Source organism: Nomascus leucogenys, chromosome 21 (assembly GCF_006542625.1).
Source record: "Nomascus leucogenys isolate Asia chromosome 21, Asia_NLE_v1, whole genome shotgun sequence".
In the NCBI taxonomy this organism is placed as follows: domain Eukaryota; kingdom Metazoa; phylum Chordata; class Mammalia; order Primates; family Hylobatidae; genus Nomascus; species Nomascus leucogenys.
The window spans coordinates 44,913,736-44,933,499 of record NC_044401.1 but is presented as its reverse complement, the minus strand read 5'-3'; the positions used below and the strand labels follow the sequence as shown (position 1 = coordinate 44,933,499).

Sequence of the window (19,764 nt, the reverse complement as noted above, 5' to 3'; positions counted from 1 at the left end):
GATTCTCTCTGGCAAACTAACCTGCCTGAAATGCAGCCTATGTCGCCAATGAATCTACCAATCTTCTAATTTGCTTTCACCAGAACCTCCCTAAGAGCATTTTTGGAAGTGGCTTAAACTTTTCCATCCTCTGTTGCACATGAGTCAGTTCCTTTGGGGAAAGATTTAGAGTTCTTTTTTTACAGTTTGTTTCTGCCCCAAGCAAAATCTCTGAGCTGCAGCTCTGGAGCTGGGGTTGGGGACAATGGTGTGCTTTCCTGAATGACACCCCCATTTTAGGAGCTGAATGCTCAGTGGAGTGAGATGAATAGCCTCAGGTCTTCTTGGCTTATCTCTCCCAACATGGAAATTCTGCCTAAGGGTGATTGGAGCCCTGGCACACATTGCACAGCCACTGTTCTAAGAATGAGGGCTGGGTAGAAGGGAGTCTCCATCTCTGGGGGGCATTCACCCAGAACTTGGCTTCAGCAACAGGTAGTTTGGGGCAGGATAAGAAATGTCCCACCTGGGAAGATACTCCTTCAACTGGGAACCAGGGTGGAGGGTAAAGGAACCCCGTGTTCTTGGTTGAAGCTTTCTGGAGTGGAGTTTCAAATTTACTGAGTTGGGAGGGGAAAAGAAGAGAGTGGGTCTTGGTTCAAATACCACAGGCTCACTGTTCTTATTGAATTTTAGTGTATGTTCTTGAATAATGTTTTTCATTTGCTGTATGCATTTTGGACCATTTCTGAGACTTTAAATGCTTGTTTTAAAATTTTTCACTAGTTTCAATGGATAACAGGTTTGCAGAGTTCTTCACACTGTCATGCTGGAAGTGAACTGTTCTTCAGAACGTAAAATGTTTTCTTTTAGAAAGTGATTATTTAATACATATAGATCTTCATAGAAAAACAGTTTTCTGATTTAACGTGCATATAAATCACTTGGGGAACTTATTTACAATCCTGGGGTCCTACTCCCAGAGATTATTATTTTCCAGAGCTAGGGTGGTAATCAAAAAGAAATCTGCATGTTTAGCAAGCTCCCTATGTGATTCTTTGAGAAAAAATTATACTAAAAAGACTAATGCTTACTAGATAAGATTGAATTCTTCTTCATTTTTTTAAAACAAGTTCTATGTCTACTAAGGGGCTTTGCAGCTATGGCAGTGTCAAACACTGGCTACTTAAACATTACAATAGTGTGTGTGTGTGTGTGTGTGTGTGTGTGTGTGTGTTTACATCAACATCTAGAAATTCTGACATTCTAAAAAGTGCTGCCTGTTTGGAGATGGGAAGTGCCAAAGAATCATGGCTTAGGGCTGCCAAGAATCAAAGATGACAGAGGGCTTGGGGCAAGGTTTCTCAGATTAGGGTTGGGAGATTAGAGTTGGGAGACCACCTGCCTGCCTCAGAATCTTGATTTTTCTCGTACCAGATCTGATTTTTCCTTGGTGCTGTCATTTGTAACCTTCCCTCAAAACAAAGAGAGAACACACTGTAGTTTTTTTTTCTGCAACTGGTCTGATTTGCACACCATCAAGTGGCAATATGTGCCTTTGGCGAGCAAATTAATGGGATTAAAACAGCTATCAAGCATGCTGCAGCAGAAAGGATTCCTCCCGCCCAGCTGCACATTGTTATCACTACTGTGAATCCTCACAGTCATAATAGAAAATGAATATCATTTCATATTTTAAAACTCTAGACAGAAGCCATTAGCAATTTATTTTTCCCAAAGAACCAGCTAATTAAAATTGTAAATAAGATTGTGTTATGTTTGCATGTACTCCTGCAAGTCTCGTGAAGAACCAGAACATAGATGGTTAGATGACTGTTCTGTGCATATTACCACTCAACTTCACTTCCATCTGCCCATACTCCCATCAGAGTAGAAGGCCACAATCAGGGGAAGGAAAATTTATGCAAAAGGCTTCCACAACAGAAGGCAGAATTAAAAAAGAGGAAGGCCCCAGAGAGCTCAGGAAAGCTAGTTGTCTGAGGCACTGTAAGAAGCAACAGAATATTTTCCTATGGGGTTTAGTAGGTGGGTTGTTGTTATTATTATTATTAATTGAAGATCAAAAGAACTGGGTTTCCCAGTGGGAAATTCAAAAACACATGTTACGACAAAAAATCTAAAGATCAACCAATTTTAACTTTTTTTAATTTATGTACCGTATGTAGTAGGATATCACTCCCACACTCTTGGTATGTTAATAATTGATGGCCTCTCCTGGCACCAATTCATAGATAAAATTTAGAAAATTTCTGATTTTTCTTCTGTGATTTAATGATATGCAATTATTTCTTTTTATTACAGACTGAATTGCAGAGCCCTAAAATTTATATGTTGAAGTTCTAACCTCCAAGTACCATTAAAAAGTGACTGCATGTGAAGATAGGGTGTTTAAATAGGTAATTAAGTTAAAATGAGGCCATTAGGGTGGGATCTAATCCAGTCTGAGTGGTATCTTTATATAAAAAGAGGAGGTTAAGACATACAGAGAGATACCAGGGGTGTGTGCTCACAGAGAAAAGGCCATGTGGCAGCACAGTGAGAATGTAGCCATCTGCTAGCCAAGAAGAGAGGCCTAAAGAGAAACTAAACCTGCCATCACCTTGATCTTGAACTTTTAGATTCCAGAACTGTGAGTAAACAAATTTCTGTTGTTCAAGCCACCCAGTCATTGTCATGACATTGTTATGGCAGCCCTAGCAAATTAGTACTCTCAGTAATGGTCACCTTTGCTGGAATTGGGTCTTCAACCAATGTATAAACACTTGACATGTAAAAATAAAACAGAACAGGTAAGTTATTAGTTGATCATTTTCATCGACAAAATGATATACCTAGGACTTCTTTAAATTATAAGTTCTTTGGTACATTATAGAGTTACTTCAATTCACAGGCCATTAATTTCCATCAATGAATGAACAATCAACATTAAGTCAACGCAGATTGTTGATTGAAAAATGTACCTGACCTGACCACCCCCCATCTAAATTGGGCCCTTTTCTTAAACTCTGTCATAACATCCCTTACTCTTCCAACGTAAGACTTATCGTTTGTAATTATATATTTATTTGTGAGATTATATACTTAACATCTATCTCTCTGCTGGACTCTCCATGAGACATAGTCATCTCTGTCTTGTTCACCACTATATGCTCAGTATCCAATACAATGTCTGATCTTTAATTATTTGTTAAATGAGTGAATAAAGAAGTGATAAGGTTCTTAGAACCTTAAGTTGGGGAGGTTGATTGACAGGTTTTAGAATTCCCCTGAATCTCCAGAAACTGTCTTTAAAAATGTGTTTATGCATACATTTCTCTGAAGAGAGGATTCACAACCTTCATTTGATTTCAAAGGGATCTGTGAACTACCTTAAACATAAGGAACCGTTGGCCTATTTCCGTGTGGTAAAATAAGATTCAATACCAAAAGACTTACCTGCAGCCTAAAACAAAGTATGCTATATTTACATTTACATGAATGGATGTGTGGGTATACGTATATGTGTGTGTATAATTTCCAAGAACAGAAACGCTGCAGTGAATCTACAGAACAATCCACATTCCCACTTCCCCTGAATAACTGATCATTCCTGTAGTCACTGAGTTCGAGCAGTAGCCACTTGCATACATGTGTTTCTTGGCAGCAACATCCATCACCCAGGCCAGAGAAAAGGAATCTGTAATTCCCTCCTTTCACCTGCTTGGGATGCTGACATCCCTCTGCAGCAAGTTTCTTTTAATAACAAACCTTAAACCTCCCATTTAACAAACGCACCAGGCCATGTTTATCAAGCACAGACGCACAGGCAATTTGATCCAAAAACCCTGGGATTTCCCTTCCCTTACTCTGAAGCCAGAGAGGAGATCCAGCCTAATCAGGCCAAGGAGGCCTCTGAGTGCTGTGTGCATTCACAGTGAGGGAGGCTACAAGATGGGCTGGGACACACTAATTGGCTGTTGTATACTAAATCTCTTCTCTTCTCTCTCCCAGTTCCAGAAGATACTTCCCTTCAGTAAATTTCCTCCCTTATTTTTGTCCTAAAAAATGGAGACTTCAACAGTAAATCTGTCCGAAGAAAGGTTTTTGATGTGCTGTTAACTCTCAGTTACCCACACTAGCAGAGAAGAGCAGTTGTACTGATAATTCAAAACCAAAGGCTCTTTTGATTTAACTTTGCAGTTCACTGTTTCTAGGGGCTTGGTGGTGGATTTACCTCCCTAATTATGGTTGTCTTTGTTTCTTATTAAAATGAGTTTGTCTGCCTTAGGGCCAGGCGGTTGGATGACATGAAAATTCTGGCACAGAATTTGTAAAACTCACCAGGGAAAATCCACAAGGCACACAAATAATCAGACTTGACTAGATTTGAGTTCGCCTTCTTAATCACCTGTTACCAATTGCTTTGCTGCTCTACACTAAAGGGAGACAGAAATGAGAAATATCTACAGGAGACCAGTGGGAAGAGAATGAGTCTTTACACTTAGATGAAGACACAAGACTGTGTTGTGGCCAAGACTGATAACACAACCAGTGTTGATGATTTCCCTGCCTGGTCTCACAACCTTCACTTCTGCAGCCAGAGTGAACTTTCTATGCAAGTCTCATGATGTTCACCTCTACCTAACATCCTTCAGTGTGCTAGTCATTAGAGCTGTTCACAACCATCCTGCTCTCTCCTTCCCAGCACGTGGTAGGACTGCACAATGTCCCCAGCCACTTCAAATTGGACGCGGTTCTGTGATTGGTGTTGGCCAATGGAATGTTAGCAAATGTGTCACTTCTAGTTGGAAGGTTTCAGAGCCAGCGTGTGTCCAGCACATGTCCTTGGGTACATGCTTTGTCTGGCAAGACTGGCAGCATCTGAGCTGGCAGATCTGAGCTGGTGGCTATACCATCAGCCCAGGTCTCCCTGGGTGGCTATGATAAGCAGAGCTCCTACAAGCTACAGATGGGTGTGTGGTAGGAACAATAAACAAATCTCTATTGTTTTCAACCACTGAGATTTTAAGGTTCTTAGTTAACTCAGCATATCTCTATCACTGCACATATCAAGCTGCACCATGATTATCTAGTTTTCTTTCTCTAGCTAGACAGTGAACAACTTGAGGCCAGAATTATTTAATTAAAAGTAACGGCAAAAGCGCAATTACTTTTGCACCAACCTAAAATATTTCTTCTCCAGTGTGTTAACTCTAGTGCATAGCATATTTAAAAGAGCCTGGTAGAAAATGAAATTCTCTTCCTTCTTGGTCTCTGCGATTCACCTTGTTTCTGTTTTTCTAACACTTGCCCCACTCCCAACGTCACCAGCTACAATGATAAGCTGTCTTTGTTTTTCAGATATATGAGGAATGGTGGAGCTATCCTTCTGGACCAATAATTCAAGTAGAAAGAGCTGGTGGAGGAGACAGGCATTCTTAGGCTGCAGGAGTTTGAAATATAATGGCTTCAAGGAGCAGACACAATTTTGAAATAAAATCTTGGGGTAGCCACGCAAGAAAACAAAAGTATATCCCGAAGTGTTAGGTTTATGAGGGATAAGAGTGGTCATCTGGAGTGAACTCCTCCATCCTTATTATTATCCTAACACAAGCATTTACTGATGACTTACTATGTGCCAGGCACTGTTCTCATTGTTTTACAGTTAACACATTAAATCCTTACAACAACCTTATATGGTAGCTATTATTATTTCCATTTTATACATAAGGAAACTGAAGCATAGAGAGGTAAAGTAAGTTCCATCTGGCCACACGGTTAGCAAACATCCCTCTCTGAGTGTTCAGCATCTGCCTGAACACTGCTCATCATGGAGAGCTCACTGTCTCCCACTGCATCCCACCCCACCTCCTGCTCCAAGCCACATCCTGCCTCCCCCTCAAACTGCCATCCCCTGAACATTTCTGCCTTCTAAACAAACATAAAGCAATTCTACCCTTTTCTCTTCAAGGCAGCCCTTTAAATACTCAAAGGCAAAAATCACATGTCCCTTAGGGTTTCTCTTTCCCAGTCTAAACAGCCCTGGGTCACTCAACCATTTCCAATGTGCCACAGCTTGAGGCCCCTCACCATCCCAGATCAGTGACTCACACAAGCTGGGGACCAAAAAACGTTGGCTAAGTCAGTGAAGTGGAACTGGTGGAACTCGCCCTTCTAGACTTGAGCTGAGCCAATGCCTCCTACAACCCGGGGCACATTCTTTCACTGTGTAAAGCAGGATCTGGAGGCATAATCTGCTGCAGGAACAGCTGGCTGGCCACATGCCCTGCACTCATCCCCATTCCAACAAATGGAACACCAAAGGGTCCACATGTTCACAGTTCTTCCTCGGGTGGAAAGTCTGTTTCTGTCCCTCCTCCCCCTTCTCCCCACTCTCCCACTCCCAGAGGCAGTGCTGAGAACAGCCCCTCAGCTCACCATGGAGTTCATGGCAAAGTGATTGTGCTGCGTCTGGAGGTCAAGGGCATACTGGTAGCTGACTCCAATCTCCGTGTGGCTCTGGAGGAATAACTCCTTGTTGTGGCTTATCCAGTCGAACATCTAGAGAGGACAAGAAGGCACAGCATAATCAGAATGGTCATGAGTCGAATAGGGCAAAACTTTCAGAGCTAGTGGAAGGGGAAAAAGCTCTCCTGCTGGTGCTCAGTGAGAACCAGTTATTGTTCTGAGTCTCAGGGTCTTAATGGGGTGGGCCACAGCCTGAGTTCTCAGGAGAGCCCTCACTTTTAGCTTAAGAACCCACCAGCAGCCACTGTGTTGCATTACAGAGCCTAAGGGAAAAAGAGAAAATGAGTGAGATAATTGGGAGATGGGAGAGGAAGCTGTTTACCATTCCCAGCATGCTTGCTTTAGGGACAGGTGCTGAGGAGACAAGCTGGGAGGCTTAATGCATCTCCTGCTGCACTAGCAGAAGAGAGAAATCTTTGAAGGAAGCAACAGGGCCATCCTTACTCTCCCCTGCCCCCCTTATACACTGCCCAGCCACACACAATGTTGAATTGATTCTGAAGTGAATCAGCTTTTCTCATAACTCTACAGCCTCACAATTCCAGGTTTTCTGCTATAACCCATTGGGAAGCAGAAGATGAGGGTTTTAAGCATAGTATAAGTACCGCCTGGTGCTAGCACAGTGGGTATTAAGCCATCTTCCTCCTCCTAGCTCCATACCCTGGTTTTCACTTAGGTATCCAGCCCTCTTCCAAGAAGCTCACATACTTCAATGGGAGCTGACCAGAACCCCTGGCTCTTTGGGACACCAGACCTAAGCCAACCAGTGCATGACATTTCCCAACCAATGGGATTGTCTCAGACATAAGAATGTGATCCAATTTAGTACAATAAGACATGAGGGAAGTTTGCTAGAAACTTCTAGGAAAACAGAATCCTAGTTATTTAGTTATGGCTTCTCTTCTTCCAGTATTGTTGTATGTGGCTCTGACCTCAAATTGCTGCAGCCATTCTTCTGGCAGCCTGAGGGTGAAGCCAATAGGTAGAGAAAGAGTGGAGCCAAGACAACTGCAGGAAGCAGGCAGAGCCCTGGCTGAGCATTGTCTGGTTTCCACTTTGTCTCTGGACTTCCTTGGACCTGAGCCAATAAATCCTCTTTATTATTAAAGCCAGTTTAAGTTGGACTTTCTGTAATATTCTGCCCAGAGCAGAAAATTCTACTATTTTCTCTTTAAGGCAGCCCTTTAAATATTTGAAGGTAGCCATCACATGTCCCTTACAGTTTCTCTTCCCCAGGGGGATGTGGACTGGAAGGGAAGAGAAAATGGTTAGGAGGCTGCTACAGAAATCCTGATGAGGGTCAGGACCTGGAAACTCAACCATTTCCAATGTGCCACAGCTCGAGGATCCTCATCATCTCAGCTCAATGACTCACACATGCTGGGGACCAAAAAACAATGGCTAAGTCAGCAAAAGCCAGGAAAGGTGTGAAAGAGTACATTTGGAGAAGAGAACTGCACTACTTAAGCCTCACACTCCATTTGGGATGGACTAAAGGCCACAGCCCAGTTGCAGAGTGAAGCAGGAAGCAGCTGAGAACAGAAGCAGGCTAAGAAGTGGCCATGACTGCACCAGCTTTCCAGAGCCAGAACTGCAGCCTTATCCAATTATGTTCCTTTAACAGAAGAGTGAATTGACTACTTCAATTACATTCAACCAATATTTATGGGACACCTGCTATGTGCCAGGGACCTCTGGAGGTGACATGAGGCAAAAATGACTAAAATATGGTTCTTGAGTATTAGTGGCTTAAAGGCTAATGTGGAAAGTTGGCACGGACTCAGATACAACTTTATTATAATCTGGTACACAATGTGATTAAAATTACAACTCAAAAAACATCTACTGATAAGATAGAGGTGAATATTGGCTGTTGAAGGAGCACAGAAGAGGCCACCTCATCTATCCTTGAGGAGTGAGATGGGGAAGAGCAGAGAAGGCTTCTCAGAGGAGGTGACACCTGAGTCGAGCCTTGATTCAGATAGGAATCAGCCAGGTGAAGGCCAGTGGGATGCATGCTCAGGCAAAGCGACAGAACTGGGACAGCCCACTGCGTCCCAGGACAATGAAGGGTCCTCAGCTGTGTTTCTGGAGCCTGACATCAAGGAGGAGGTGTGGCTGGGGAGGTAGGTGGGACAGACTGACCACAAAGAGCCTTGCACACAGGCTTCAGGGAACCTGGACCACACATTGCCAGCTGCCAGGTGCTGATGGAAAGTTTTAAGCTGAGTAGTGAAGTGTGAAGTGAGCTTGATGGCAGTGAGGGATGTGGACTGGAAGGGAAGAGAAAATGGCTAGAAGGCTGCTACTGAAATCCTGACGAGGGTGAGGACCTGGAGTCCTGGATTATGGGAGTGGCTGTAGAGTCTGAGAAATTGGCAGATTTGAGAGCTACTGGGAGCAGGACTGGGGACTTGGCTGTTTAGAAAGGAGAAGATGGGGAAGAGCTAGAGAGAATAGCCAGGCTTCTGGCATGGCACCCTGAGTCCTGGTAATAAAAAGTACCACCACAGATGCTGCCTAAAGAAGAAGGTAAGAAGCTTGGGTGGGAAATAATATGTTCTGTTTTAGATGTGCTGAGTTTGGGAGGCCTATGAGAGTTTCAAGGGGAGGTATCCAGTAGGCAGTTAGATTTGTGCCTAAAGGTCAGGAGAGAGACATCAGGGCTGTAACAACTCACACTTAAGTATAAAAACATCACCTTCCAAAGGCAAACGTGCATGATTTGGAGATTATTCTCCCTTTTGAATTACACTTCCATCTACTTACACCAACAGTAAAGAAAGGACGAAAGGACCATTCTTTACTTCTGAGTGTCAGAGGATTTATTTCAGGCTGGGGCTCCTGTAGAGGTTGGGTCGGTATTTGTGCTGTGTGCACTATCCTGGGTCCTCCAGCCTCAGCCACCCTCACATCACAGGCATTTGTTCAGGGCTTTTATTTTTTCTTCTTTAATTATTATTAAGGACAAGAAGGAAAAGAAGACAGGAATTTAGAGGACTCTCATTCTGTAATTTTTATCTTTAAAATTCTGCCTCCCAGCCCTATTTTAAAATAATTACTCATTTCTTTTCTTTATTGACAAAAGAATCTATAAAGTTAATGAAAGTCTGAAATGCCTGAAGTCCTTAGAACTTGTGATGAAAAGCACTCACTCCATACACTTTCTTGGATGTTTCAGTGGCCGATTAGTTCCCTGTATGTTATGTTAAATGGTGACTTAGATATGCAAATAAGCAGATGAGTTATGTGCTGGCACCAGAATGATTAGATTGCTCGGCACCAGATCCCTCAACCACAGAGTAGGGAAAGCTGAACACAGGCCAATTAGGGTGGAAAGCAATATAAAAATGAGTTAAAGACAGGTGAGAGTTGAGAGTGCCGAAGGAACTGTGCACCTTGCTGAATCAGCTTCTTACAAAATGAGGTCTGTGCCCATGCCATCCCAACTGATTTTGCCTTCTACATTTGGAGCATACAAGCTTGTCACTGAGGTCTGGGACATTCTGGAAAAGTTTAGCTTTCACTGGAGGTGGTGCTCCAAAGAGGTGACACACATCTCAGTAGAGAGAAAAAGACCTGCTCTGGGGATTAGATGGTCTCATGTGATGTCAGGAATCAAGGTTTCCTAAGGGACAATCACAAGTCTTCTCTGGACCTAAACTTGCTGCCTACTTGCATATAATCCTCACCCTTGCAAGGCTGGCTGTCTGCAAGGGTCATAGTCATCTCTGTTGCATTCAGTGGAACTGGCGGCAGAGGCAGAATGTGTGCATGCATGAATGCATGCATGTGCATGTATATATACAGTCAAGTGAAATGAAGACTATGCTGGTTCCAGGCCCAGCTCTGTCACTAACTCCACATGAGACTGTGGAAAAGTCACTTCATTTCTGATCTTCTCCTCATTTGAAGAGATAGTAGTTTGCAGAATGGAGGTAAGCATCCTGGTTTATAATAGGCACAATTTGGAAATGTATAGAATGCATTTTTTCCACCCAAAATAAAAAATAATTTTGTTGATTCTCCTGGATCAGAAGATATATTCATTGCTACAACTTACATTTCTATCTTTTTGAATAAAATAATGTCAGTGAGAAAAATGGCATTGTTTTATAGCCAGAGAAGCTTCTGGGCTTGGTGGTGTGTGCCTGTAATCCCAGCTACTTGGGAGGCTGAGGCAGGAGAATCACTTGAACCCGGGAGGCAGAGGTTGCAGTGAGCCGAGATCGTGCCACTGCACTCTAGCCCAGGCAACAGTGCAAGACTCCATTTCAAAAAAAAAAAAAAAAAAGAAGAAGAAGAAGAGAAGCTTCTTAGTCTCAGCCCTGACAATTGTGTGATGCTTTAGAGTTCAAAATGTCCACTCACCCTTCATCATTACATTGCATCCGTAAAACAATCCCACAAGGTGCTATCATCAGGCCCACTTCACAGGCAGGAAAAGGTTCAGGGAAGTAAAGTCCAGGGTGTAGATTTAATTCATTCTGCCCAAGGCTACATTCACTGAGTGCCCATTGCATGCTTTGGGGACCCCGCCCTGCCTCCTACTCATATGGCTGTAAGACTTTCTCTGCTTGAGCTCCCCCAGGGCAGTTATCCCTAAAAGTTAGCTGAAAGGGCATTGTTGGTACTCCATCTGGGGTAAGGTGCTATTCCTCAGTGGGAACATTTCCCTGCCAATATCTAGCCTGCTCTTCCTTCTCTGCCACCTCTTTCTCCTCCTCTTCCTCCACTGCCTGCCCCACCAAGATGGAGTGCCAGGTGTCTGGGGATGGCTGATTCAAATAGCTCTAGTTCTCTCAATACTCACTGAATGAATGAATGAATACTATGAGTTGGTCATAGGTTATTCGGTTGCTAGTCTCCAGATAAGTGGACTCTTTCTAAGCTCCCTTCCAGCTAGGACATTTTAAACTAAAAATATCTCCAAAGTGCCTTCAAACTTGTCTTTGTTTTTCGAGAAGCCACAAATGGTGAGTTCAACAAAGTGTAATATAACAAAAAAATTCTACAAAGAGGAAAGTTCATGTCTAAATAATGAAATTGTATCTCTTTGAAATCAACATAGTTTAGTCTCATTAAGAAGATAGATGTTACATGTAAGTCATTTGGGTTTTTTTTTTTTTCCTTTTCTTTTGGGGTTTTGTTTTTAACCAAGCTAAGTAATTTTTTTTTTCTGCTGGCTAAAATCCAGTGAAAATATACAAATCTAGTTCTTAATACAGTAAATGTTAAATGAATCTATTTAAATGCAAATTAGGAAAACAAACAGAAACCTTTTTCTCCTTTCAATGATAGGAATAGCTAAAATGTTATTATTGTTCTTTTTTTAAGAAGCATAAATTATTTCATAGGACAAGTATATTAAGAATCTTATGTTTATTTTCCTTAATTTGCCAAATTTAGCAATAGCATCTGATTTAGAGTTTTAACTTTCAAACCACCTTATTATCCATTGTTAGTATTTTATACTCTAATTACAGATTACATTGGTATTAAATATGTTCATATTCAGCTTTGATGAGCTGATTAAGAGGACACAAGACAACCAATGGCTTTTCTTTGCCTAAATACACACATCCCAATATCAATCATGTTCACTATACCCTGTGTACACTACAGTGGTCCATCCATAAAACCTTGTGCCCTAGAGAGAACTAACAACCTCCTTGCAGGTGAACCTTGTTATATTTGGGAAACTAGCCACCCAGTCAATTCCAAAATAAAATTTTATGAGTGTCAGAGGGCAAGGAACAGAATTCAAATCAGTATACAGACTCTGCTGTATAAACTTTGACAAATTTTATCATTGGTCTGAAATTCAGTTCCTTATCTGTAAAATGTGGGTAACAATTTAAACTACTTAAACTTTAGGGTATCAGGGAGATTCAAATAAAATGATGGCTATGAAAATGCTTTGTTAAGTGCTACATATATGATAGATTTTGAAATCTGCATATGAGCATATATTCTGTTGCACATATTTCCCAAATGTTTTCATTATAGTAAAAAACAGATGAAAGTTATGAATTTAAGATTGCAGTAGATGGGGAATCACACCTGCAGCTCATATGCAAACACATCCGCCACCTACCCACCTAGACATGCACCCCCAGAGTGACCACAGAGCACTGCATAGACACAGCCCAAAGGTGCCTGTCCATCCTCCCACCACCTCCACCTCCACGCACTCAGAGGCCCAGACACCCTCTCGGGGCTCTGCCTGAGGGCACTGGTGCCTCCCTGCTGTCCCTGGGTGGCCTGACCAGGGAATCTTACTTCCTCTTGGCTTGCTTCCAGACTCTGTCTTCCCCACACTCTCTGCCACACCTCAACTCTCACTATTAGAGACTCAGTCCCTTTGGCTCTTAACAGTTTTTCACTTAGGTGAGATGCCTATTAAAATGCAATTTTTCATGTAATCCTTCCTGGAATCAGTTTATCCTGAATATAAAAACAGTTTAGTAAGAGGGCAAGGTCCTTTGTGAACATGGCCCAGGGATGAGATCCTACAAAGTGGCAGAGAGGTCCTAGAGAGAAGGAGGGAAGCCCTAAAATAGACGTGAGAATCAAAGGTAAAATCTCCCCACTTTACAATTTTTCTTTCATGGAACTTGGACTGACCCAGGACACATTTTCTTGTGCAAATAGGGCAACACACAGACCTCATGTGTGTGTATTCTGGCCCAGGACCCTCAAGACCCTGCTTGGTTTTCATTTATCCACTCTCCTAGGATTGAGCCTTGATAGTTTTCCAAAAAAAAAAAAAAAAAAAAAAGGTAGAGAGAGAAAAAAAAAACATAAAGGACCCCAAAATGTGGAGTTATCTCCAGGTTCCAAGAATTCCTTACTGAAAGAATGTGACACCTCACTTCTTTTGTATCCTGCAAACCCTGCAGGCCACAGGGTATTCAGGTTCTGAAGAGATCATTACACAGACATCTACAGACAGGGGAGGCAGCTGGGATGTGAGCCTGAGAGGCTGTAGGTGTAATAAATATCTCTTGAAGCTCTGCTTGTTTCCTTCATGTTTTTGGCATGTCAGTTGGCATAGTTTTATATATTGTGTAAAAGAGAAGCCATTTTTGTCTTTTGTCATAAATCCAGTCTGCTCAAGGAAGGACAGCACAGCCTGGTTACCTGGGAGACACTTTCACTGTATCCTCAGTAACTGGCCAGGACGCCAAACATCTCACTGACCAGGCCATGTCTCTGACTTGTAAACATGCTACGGATCCCCTAACTCATTTCTTACACCTTCCATACCCAAATTCCTTAAATCTCAAATCCCATGTCTAACACCCTTACATGTTGCTCACAATCTAGAACAGGTCTGATTTCTCTGTAAAATAGCCAAATATCCCACTACGAGCAAAGGGTTAACAAAACCCTTTCCCCTCTTACATGGTAATTTGACCTTCAGTTAACATCCAAGTTCAGCTTCCCTGAAAACAGATAAAAGATGGTAGGTGCCAACATGTTGCTAAAACATGTTTCTTACGGTAAAAAAAAAAATCCCCTGCTTCACAAATTTCATCTTGATTGGAAGGAACTGTAAGTGAACTGCAAATACCTGATGGGTACACCAGACCTTGGACATCGCTGAGGTGGTGATTTTTATAACTGCAATGTTCATTGCAGAAACTCTGGAAGCTATGCCAACGGAGTTGTTACCAAACATACTGGTTCCCATGGGGCATGGAGTTTATAAGCCAAGGCAGCTCCTGCAGCTGCCCGATGCAGATCTTACCTCCTTGCACCTAAGCCGATGGCTGAGCTGAACTGCTGCAAGCACTGCTCTGCTGGCAAGCTGTGGTCCCCATCTTATATCATTCTCAGTAGATCAGTACCCAAGATGGCCCATGGTACTCTCATAAATCTGAGTGTTTAGTAGGAACTAAGAAGACTCCCTGGTAGGTGTTGTGCTCATATTTTAGAGCCAAACTATACCTACAACAGTACTAAGCCTCTTGTCTTCTTTTTCTTCCTCTTCACTTCTCTCCATAACAATTTATCTCCACGATATGTTAATGTTATCTCCGTAACATCAATGATGATGATGGTTATGACAGTTGCAACAACTAAGATTTGTTAAATGCTCACTATGTGACAGGTACTGTACTAAGCACTTTATATACATTAACTCACTTAATCCTAATAACCTCACAATTATCTCTCCAATATTAACCCTCAATATCATCATCTCCATTTTATGAATTAGGAAACTAAGGCACCAAGAAATTAATTAACTTGTCCAAAGCCACGCAGCTAATAAACATCAGAGTCAAGGTTTCAAACCCAGGAGGTCTCGTTCCAGAGTTGATGCCCTTAACCCTGCTGCTAAACCCTCCAATGAGCTCAGAGCTTCATTCTGTCTCTCCTTCTCTTCATCACCAAACTTTCAGAAGTGTGTTCTGCCCCTGCTGCCTTTGTTTTTCCTCCATCCATTTCCTCCTTCAGCCCTTAAAATATGGTTGCTTTTACTACTTTGAGCTGACACCCACGATGAAAACCAGTCACTTTCTAGTTTCTGAATTCTTTATTCTGTCAGTTCTCATTCACTTTGACCTCATGTCAGAATCAGATGCAGTCCTTTCTGAAATTCCACCCTGTCTGCCCCCCAAAGACCAGGTAATTTTCAGCAGCAGCCCATCTGGCTGCAGACATGATGAGCGTCTCTTCTTGCTTTCACAAGTCTCTAGACTTGTGAACATTTTCTCTGGAGAATCAGTGTTTCCACATACTTGAATTTTCTTCCTTGACACATCATATCTAGTCTCAGCATGACAAAAATGATAGGAAAACTCTAATTTTGAAAGCTTACCAATCCTCCAATCCTACCCTGACTTATCTAAACTTACCTCCCACTTCCCTGGCTGCCAATCTGTGGCTTCCTTTTGTGTCCTTCACAGCCTATTGTGACAATCTAAAGATGGACCTCAGCCCTTTACCCTTCATCCATCAAACCTTCTCCATGTGAATATCCACCCGGGCCCACAACTTCAACAACACTAATACTATTTCTTATTTCATGTGCCTGTGCCAAGAGCCTTCATACTTTATGTCACATAATCCTCATAATAATTCTACAAAGAAGGTGTTGTTAATTCCATTTTAAACATGGTGAAAACTCAGTATTAAGAAGCCAAATAAATTGGCTAAGATCCCACAGCTTGTAAGTGATGAAGATAAATTGGAATCTAGTGTCCCATGCAAGTTCCTGTTTCATAATGCTCTCTAACAATAACTTCCCAGATAACTGACAAGAATAAATACATGCCAGGCTCTACGCAATGAGGTTTATACACATTATCTCAATCCTCATAACAGCCTTGTGAAGTAATAGATGCCATAATCACCACCTTTTTATTTTTTTTTTAGGTAGAGAAACCGATTCAGAGAGATTAAGTAACTTGGTCATGGTCACACATTCTGGGTGGCATATTAAATACTCAAATCTATGTCTGCATAACTCCAAAAGTCATGCTTTTAAACCATTAAATTGTCTCCCAAATATACACTTAAATCCTGGACTATCTACAGTCACACAGTGCTTGCTATGTTTTGAATGTGCCCTCAAATTTCATGTGTTGAAAACTTAATCCCCAAGTTCATATGTTGATGGCATTTGGAGGGGAGGCCTTTAGGAGGTAATTAGGATTAGATGAGGTCATCAAAGTGGGACCCCCCCATGATGGAATTAGTGACTTTAGAAGGAGAGGAAGAGGAACCTGAGCTAGCACACTTGCCCTGTCTCAACATGTGATGCCCTCTGCCATGTTATGATGCAGCAAGTAGATCCTCACAGGATGCTACAAGCTCTTGGACTTCCCAGCCTCCAGAACCATGAGCTAAATAAATCTTTCTCTATAAATTACCTAGTCTCAGGCATTATTTTATAGCAACAGAAAACAAACTAAGACAGTATCTATGGACTCAATATGAATATCCTCTTGGTGTTCCACAAGCACCTAAAAACTAACTTCTCCTGTCTTCCCACATCTTCGTGTCATCCCTCAGAACTCAACTTTTTCTCTATTTTCTCAAATAACTCTGCAATATGCCATTTACTTCCATTGCTACTGCTAATCATCCCTCAGCACTCAACTTTTTCTCTATTTTCTCAAATAACTCTGCAATATGCCTTTTACTTCCATTGCTACTGCTACTCATCCCTCAGCCCACCCTGCCTAGATAATAAATTACAAATACTTGCCTATTTGGCCCCCTTACTCCATTCTGTCCCTTACACTAAGCCATCTGACCCCATCAGGTTCACTGCACTAATACATTGCTTTCCCATGTCATTCTCTCAGTCAAAATAATAAAAAGAAAACAAAAAACAAACCCTATTGTTGCTGATACCTATAATGAAAAATCCAATCTTCCTAACCAGGTATTTAAGGCCTCTCCCAACCCCAGACTGGTCCAAATCTATGTTATTATTTCACATCACAGTCCTATTCCAAGTACCTTTTGCAATCAAATTGTTTTATTCACTGCCATGCAGACACACCATATTATGCTCATTCCATCCCTATATTGGTGTCCACATTTCCCCCCACCATGAAATACCCACACTCAAATCTCCAGATTATTCCCATCCTTCAAAATTGAAGTCTCATCTCCTCCTGATGCCTTTCTTGACCAAATAAGCCCATACTGACTTCTTTTTCTTGGAAACTCATTTCCCTAGTGTTTACCATAGTAGTTCACAAACATAGCCTTAATTTAGAACTATCTGAAATGTTTTCTTAAAAAATATAACTTCCTGGCTGGGCATGATGGCTCACACTACTAATCCCAGCACTTTGGGCAGGCAGATTACCTGAGGTCAGGAGCTTGAGACCAGCCTGGCCAACAAGGCAAAACCCCATCTCTAATAAAAATACAAAAAATTAGCCAGGCGTGGTGGCAGGCACCTGTAGTCCCACCTACTGGGGAGGCTAAGGCAGGAGAATCACTTGAACCCAGGAGGTGGAGGTTGCAGTGTGCCGAGATCACACCACTGCACTCTAGCCTGGGTGGCAGAGTGAAACTCTGTCTCAAAAAACCAAAAATTAAATATATATATATAAAATACATAAAAATTAAATATATGTAAATTAAAAATATATATATTTATGATATATATGATATATATATTTATCATATATGATATATATATCATATGATATATATATCATATATGATATATATATCATATGATATATATCACATATATGATATATATATCATATGATATATATCACATATATGATATATATATCATATGATATATATCACATATATGATATATATATCATATATGTGATATCTATTTATCACATATATGATATATATATCATATGTGATATATATATCATATGATATATATCATATATATCATATGATATATATGATAAATATATATCATATATATTTATCATATATATGATATGTATCATATATATGATAAATATATATCATATATATGATATATGATATATGATATATGATATATATATAGATCTCTTCCTAGGCCCTACCATTGATTTTCCGATTCCATAGAAGCTCTCCAGGTAACCTCAATATACTTGCATTTTTATTTAAAATGTTCACGTGGAGACTTATGGTCTGTCCATGACTAAGTAGCTGGTATCAGATTTAACCCTACTGTCTATTAGCTATTTGAAAGGCATTGGTCAATAACCAGTATAGACCAATGATCCTTGAAAGAGAGAAAGCATACAATGTAAGTCCCATATTCACCTCAGCTTTCTCCCTGAGGATATTTTCCTAACTGTGGAGCAGAGAAGTAGAAGCTGAGCAGAGGGCAGCAATAGTCTTGATGGATGTAAAAAACAGATATTAGCGTTCAGGGACTGGTAAGGAGGTTGAGATTTGGGTGACAGGATATTACAGTGGAGGGAGATGCAGAGGAGCTACCTTAAAATCTTCACTAAAATTTCCCTCAGGTCCTTAGCCAAATCCCAAGCTTTGCATATACAGGACAAGACTCCAGAAAGTCTAGCAGAGAACAGCTATGAGAGGTGGGGCATATTAAGAGCTAAACAGAAATTTTAGAGGTCACACAGTGCTAGGGAAATGCTGGGAGTTCTAATTCAAACAGAGTAGAGGGGCTTTCATGAGCTCTCTGGGCATTCATTTGGAACCCCAGAAACACCAAGCTATAGGAATAAGAGCCACATCTTTAGAATAAGGGCTATACCCTAGGATTAATAAAAAGAGAAAAATATACCTACCATACCAAAGTCTAAACCAAGGCTCAATGGGATCAAGATAATCTTTTGTAATTTAATTGTATTCTAGAATAAGACTTTAAAATATTTAGGAAAAGATAAACTAACAAGAGCCTCTACAGTGTATCATCTACAATATCCACTATACAGTGTAAATTACAAGATATATAAAGATACAGGGAAAAGTTACTGATAATCAAAACAATAAAATTGCCATAGAAGATGATCCAGATTTGAATTTGCAGACAAGGCTTTCAAAATAACTATGATTGACATCTTAAAAAAATGGGGGGAAAGGGACAAAATGGATTAAAAAATGAAATGCTCCAACAGAGAATCAGAATTTATAAAAAGAATTGCATGAACATTCTAGAATTGCAGAGTATAATACTGAACTTAAGAATTCACTGGATGAGTGTAATGGCAGAATAGATGCAGCAGCAAGCAGGATGAATGAACTTGAAAACAAATCAATAGAAAACAGCACACTGGGCAGGGTGCAGTGGTTCACGCCTGTAATCCCAGAACTTTGGGAGGCCAAGGCAGACAGATCATGAGGTCAGGAGTTTGAGACCAGCCTGACCAACACAGTAAAACCCCGTCTCTACTAAAAGTACAAAAATTAGCCAGGTGTGATGGCAAGCGCCTGTAATTCCAGCTACTCGGGAGGCTGAGGCAGGAGAATTGCTTGAAACTGGAAGGCAGAGGTTGCAGTGAGCCAAGATCGTGCCACCGCACTCCAGCCTGTGCAACAAGAGTGAAACTCCACAAAAAGAAAAGAAAAGAGAGAGAGAAAGAAGAAGAAGAACAAGAAGAAGAGGAAGAGGAAGAGGAAGAGGAGGAGGAAGAGGAATAAGAAGAGAGAGAAAGAGAGAAAGAAAGAAAGAAAGAAAGAAAGAAAGAAAGAAAGAAAGAAAGAGAGAAAGAGAGAAAGAAGAAAAGAAAAGAGCACACTGAAGCATAGAGAGAAAAGCAAATAGAAGCACAGAACACAGCAGAAGAGATGTGGGAC

The 19,764-nt window shown here is 41.1% G+C and overlaps 1 protein-coding gene across 20 annotated transcripts in view; it reads right to left on the bottom strand.

Moving 5' to 3' along the window:
* Positions 1-19,764, bottom strand: part of KALRN (kalirin RhoGEF kinase) — a 694,786-nt gene that overhangs the window by 425,203 nt on the left and 249,819 nt on the right. For all 20 annotated transcript variants that reach the window (XM_030802195.1, XM_030802198.1, XM_030802200.1 and 17 more), the window contains exon 6: positions 6,418-6,540. In XM_030802195.1, the coding sequence (XP_030658055.1) occupies positions 6,418-6,540 (123 nt within the window). The remainder of the gene's footprint in view (positions 1-6,417; positions 6,541-19,764) is intronic.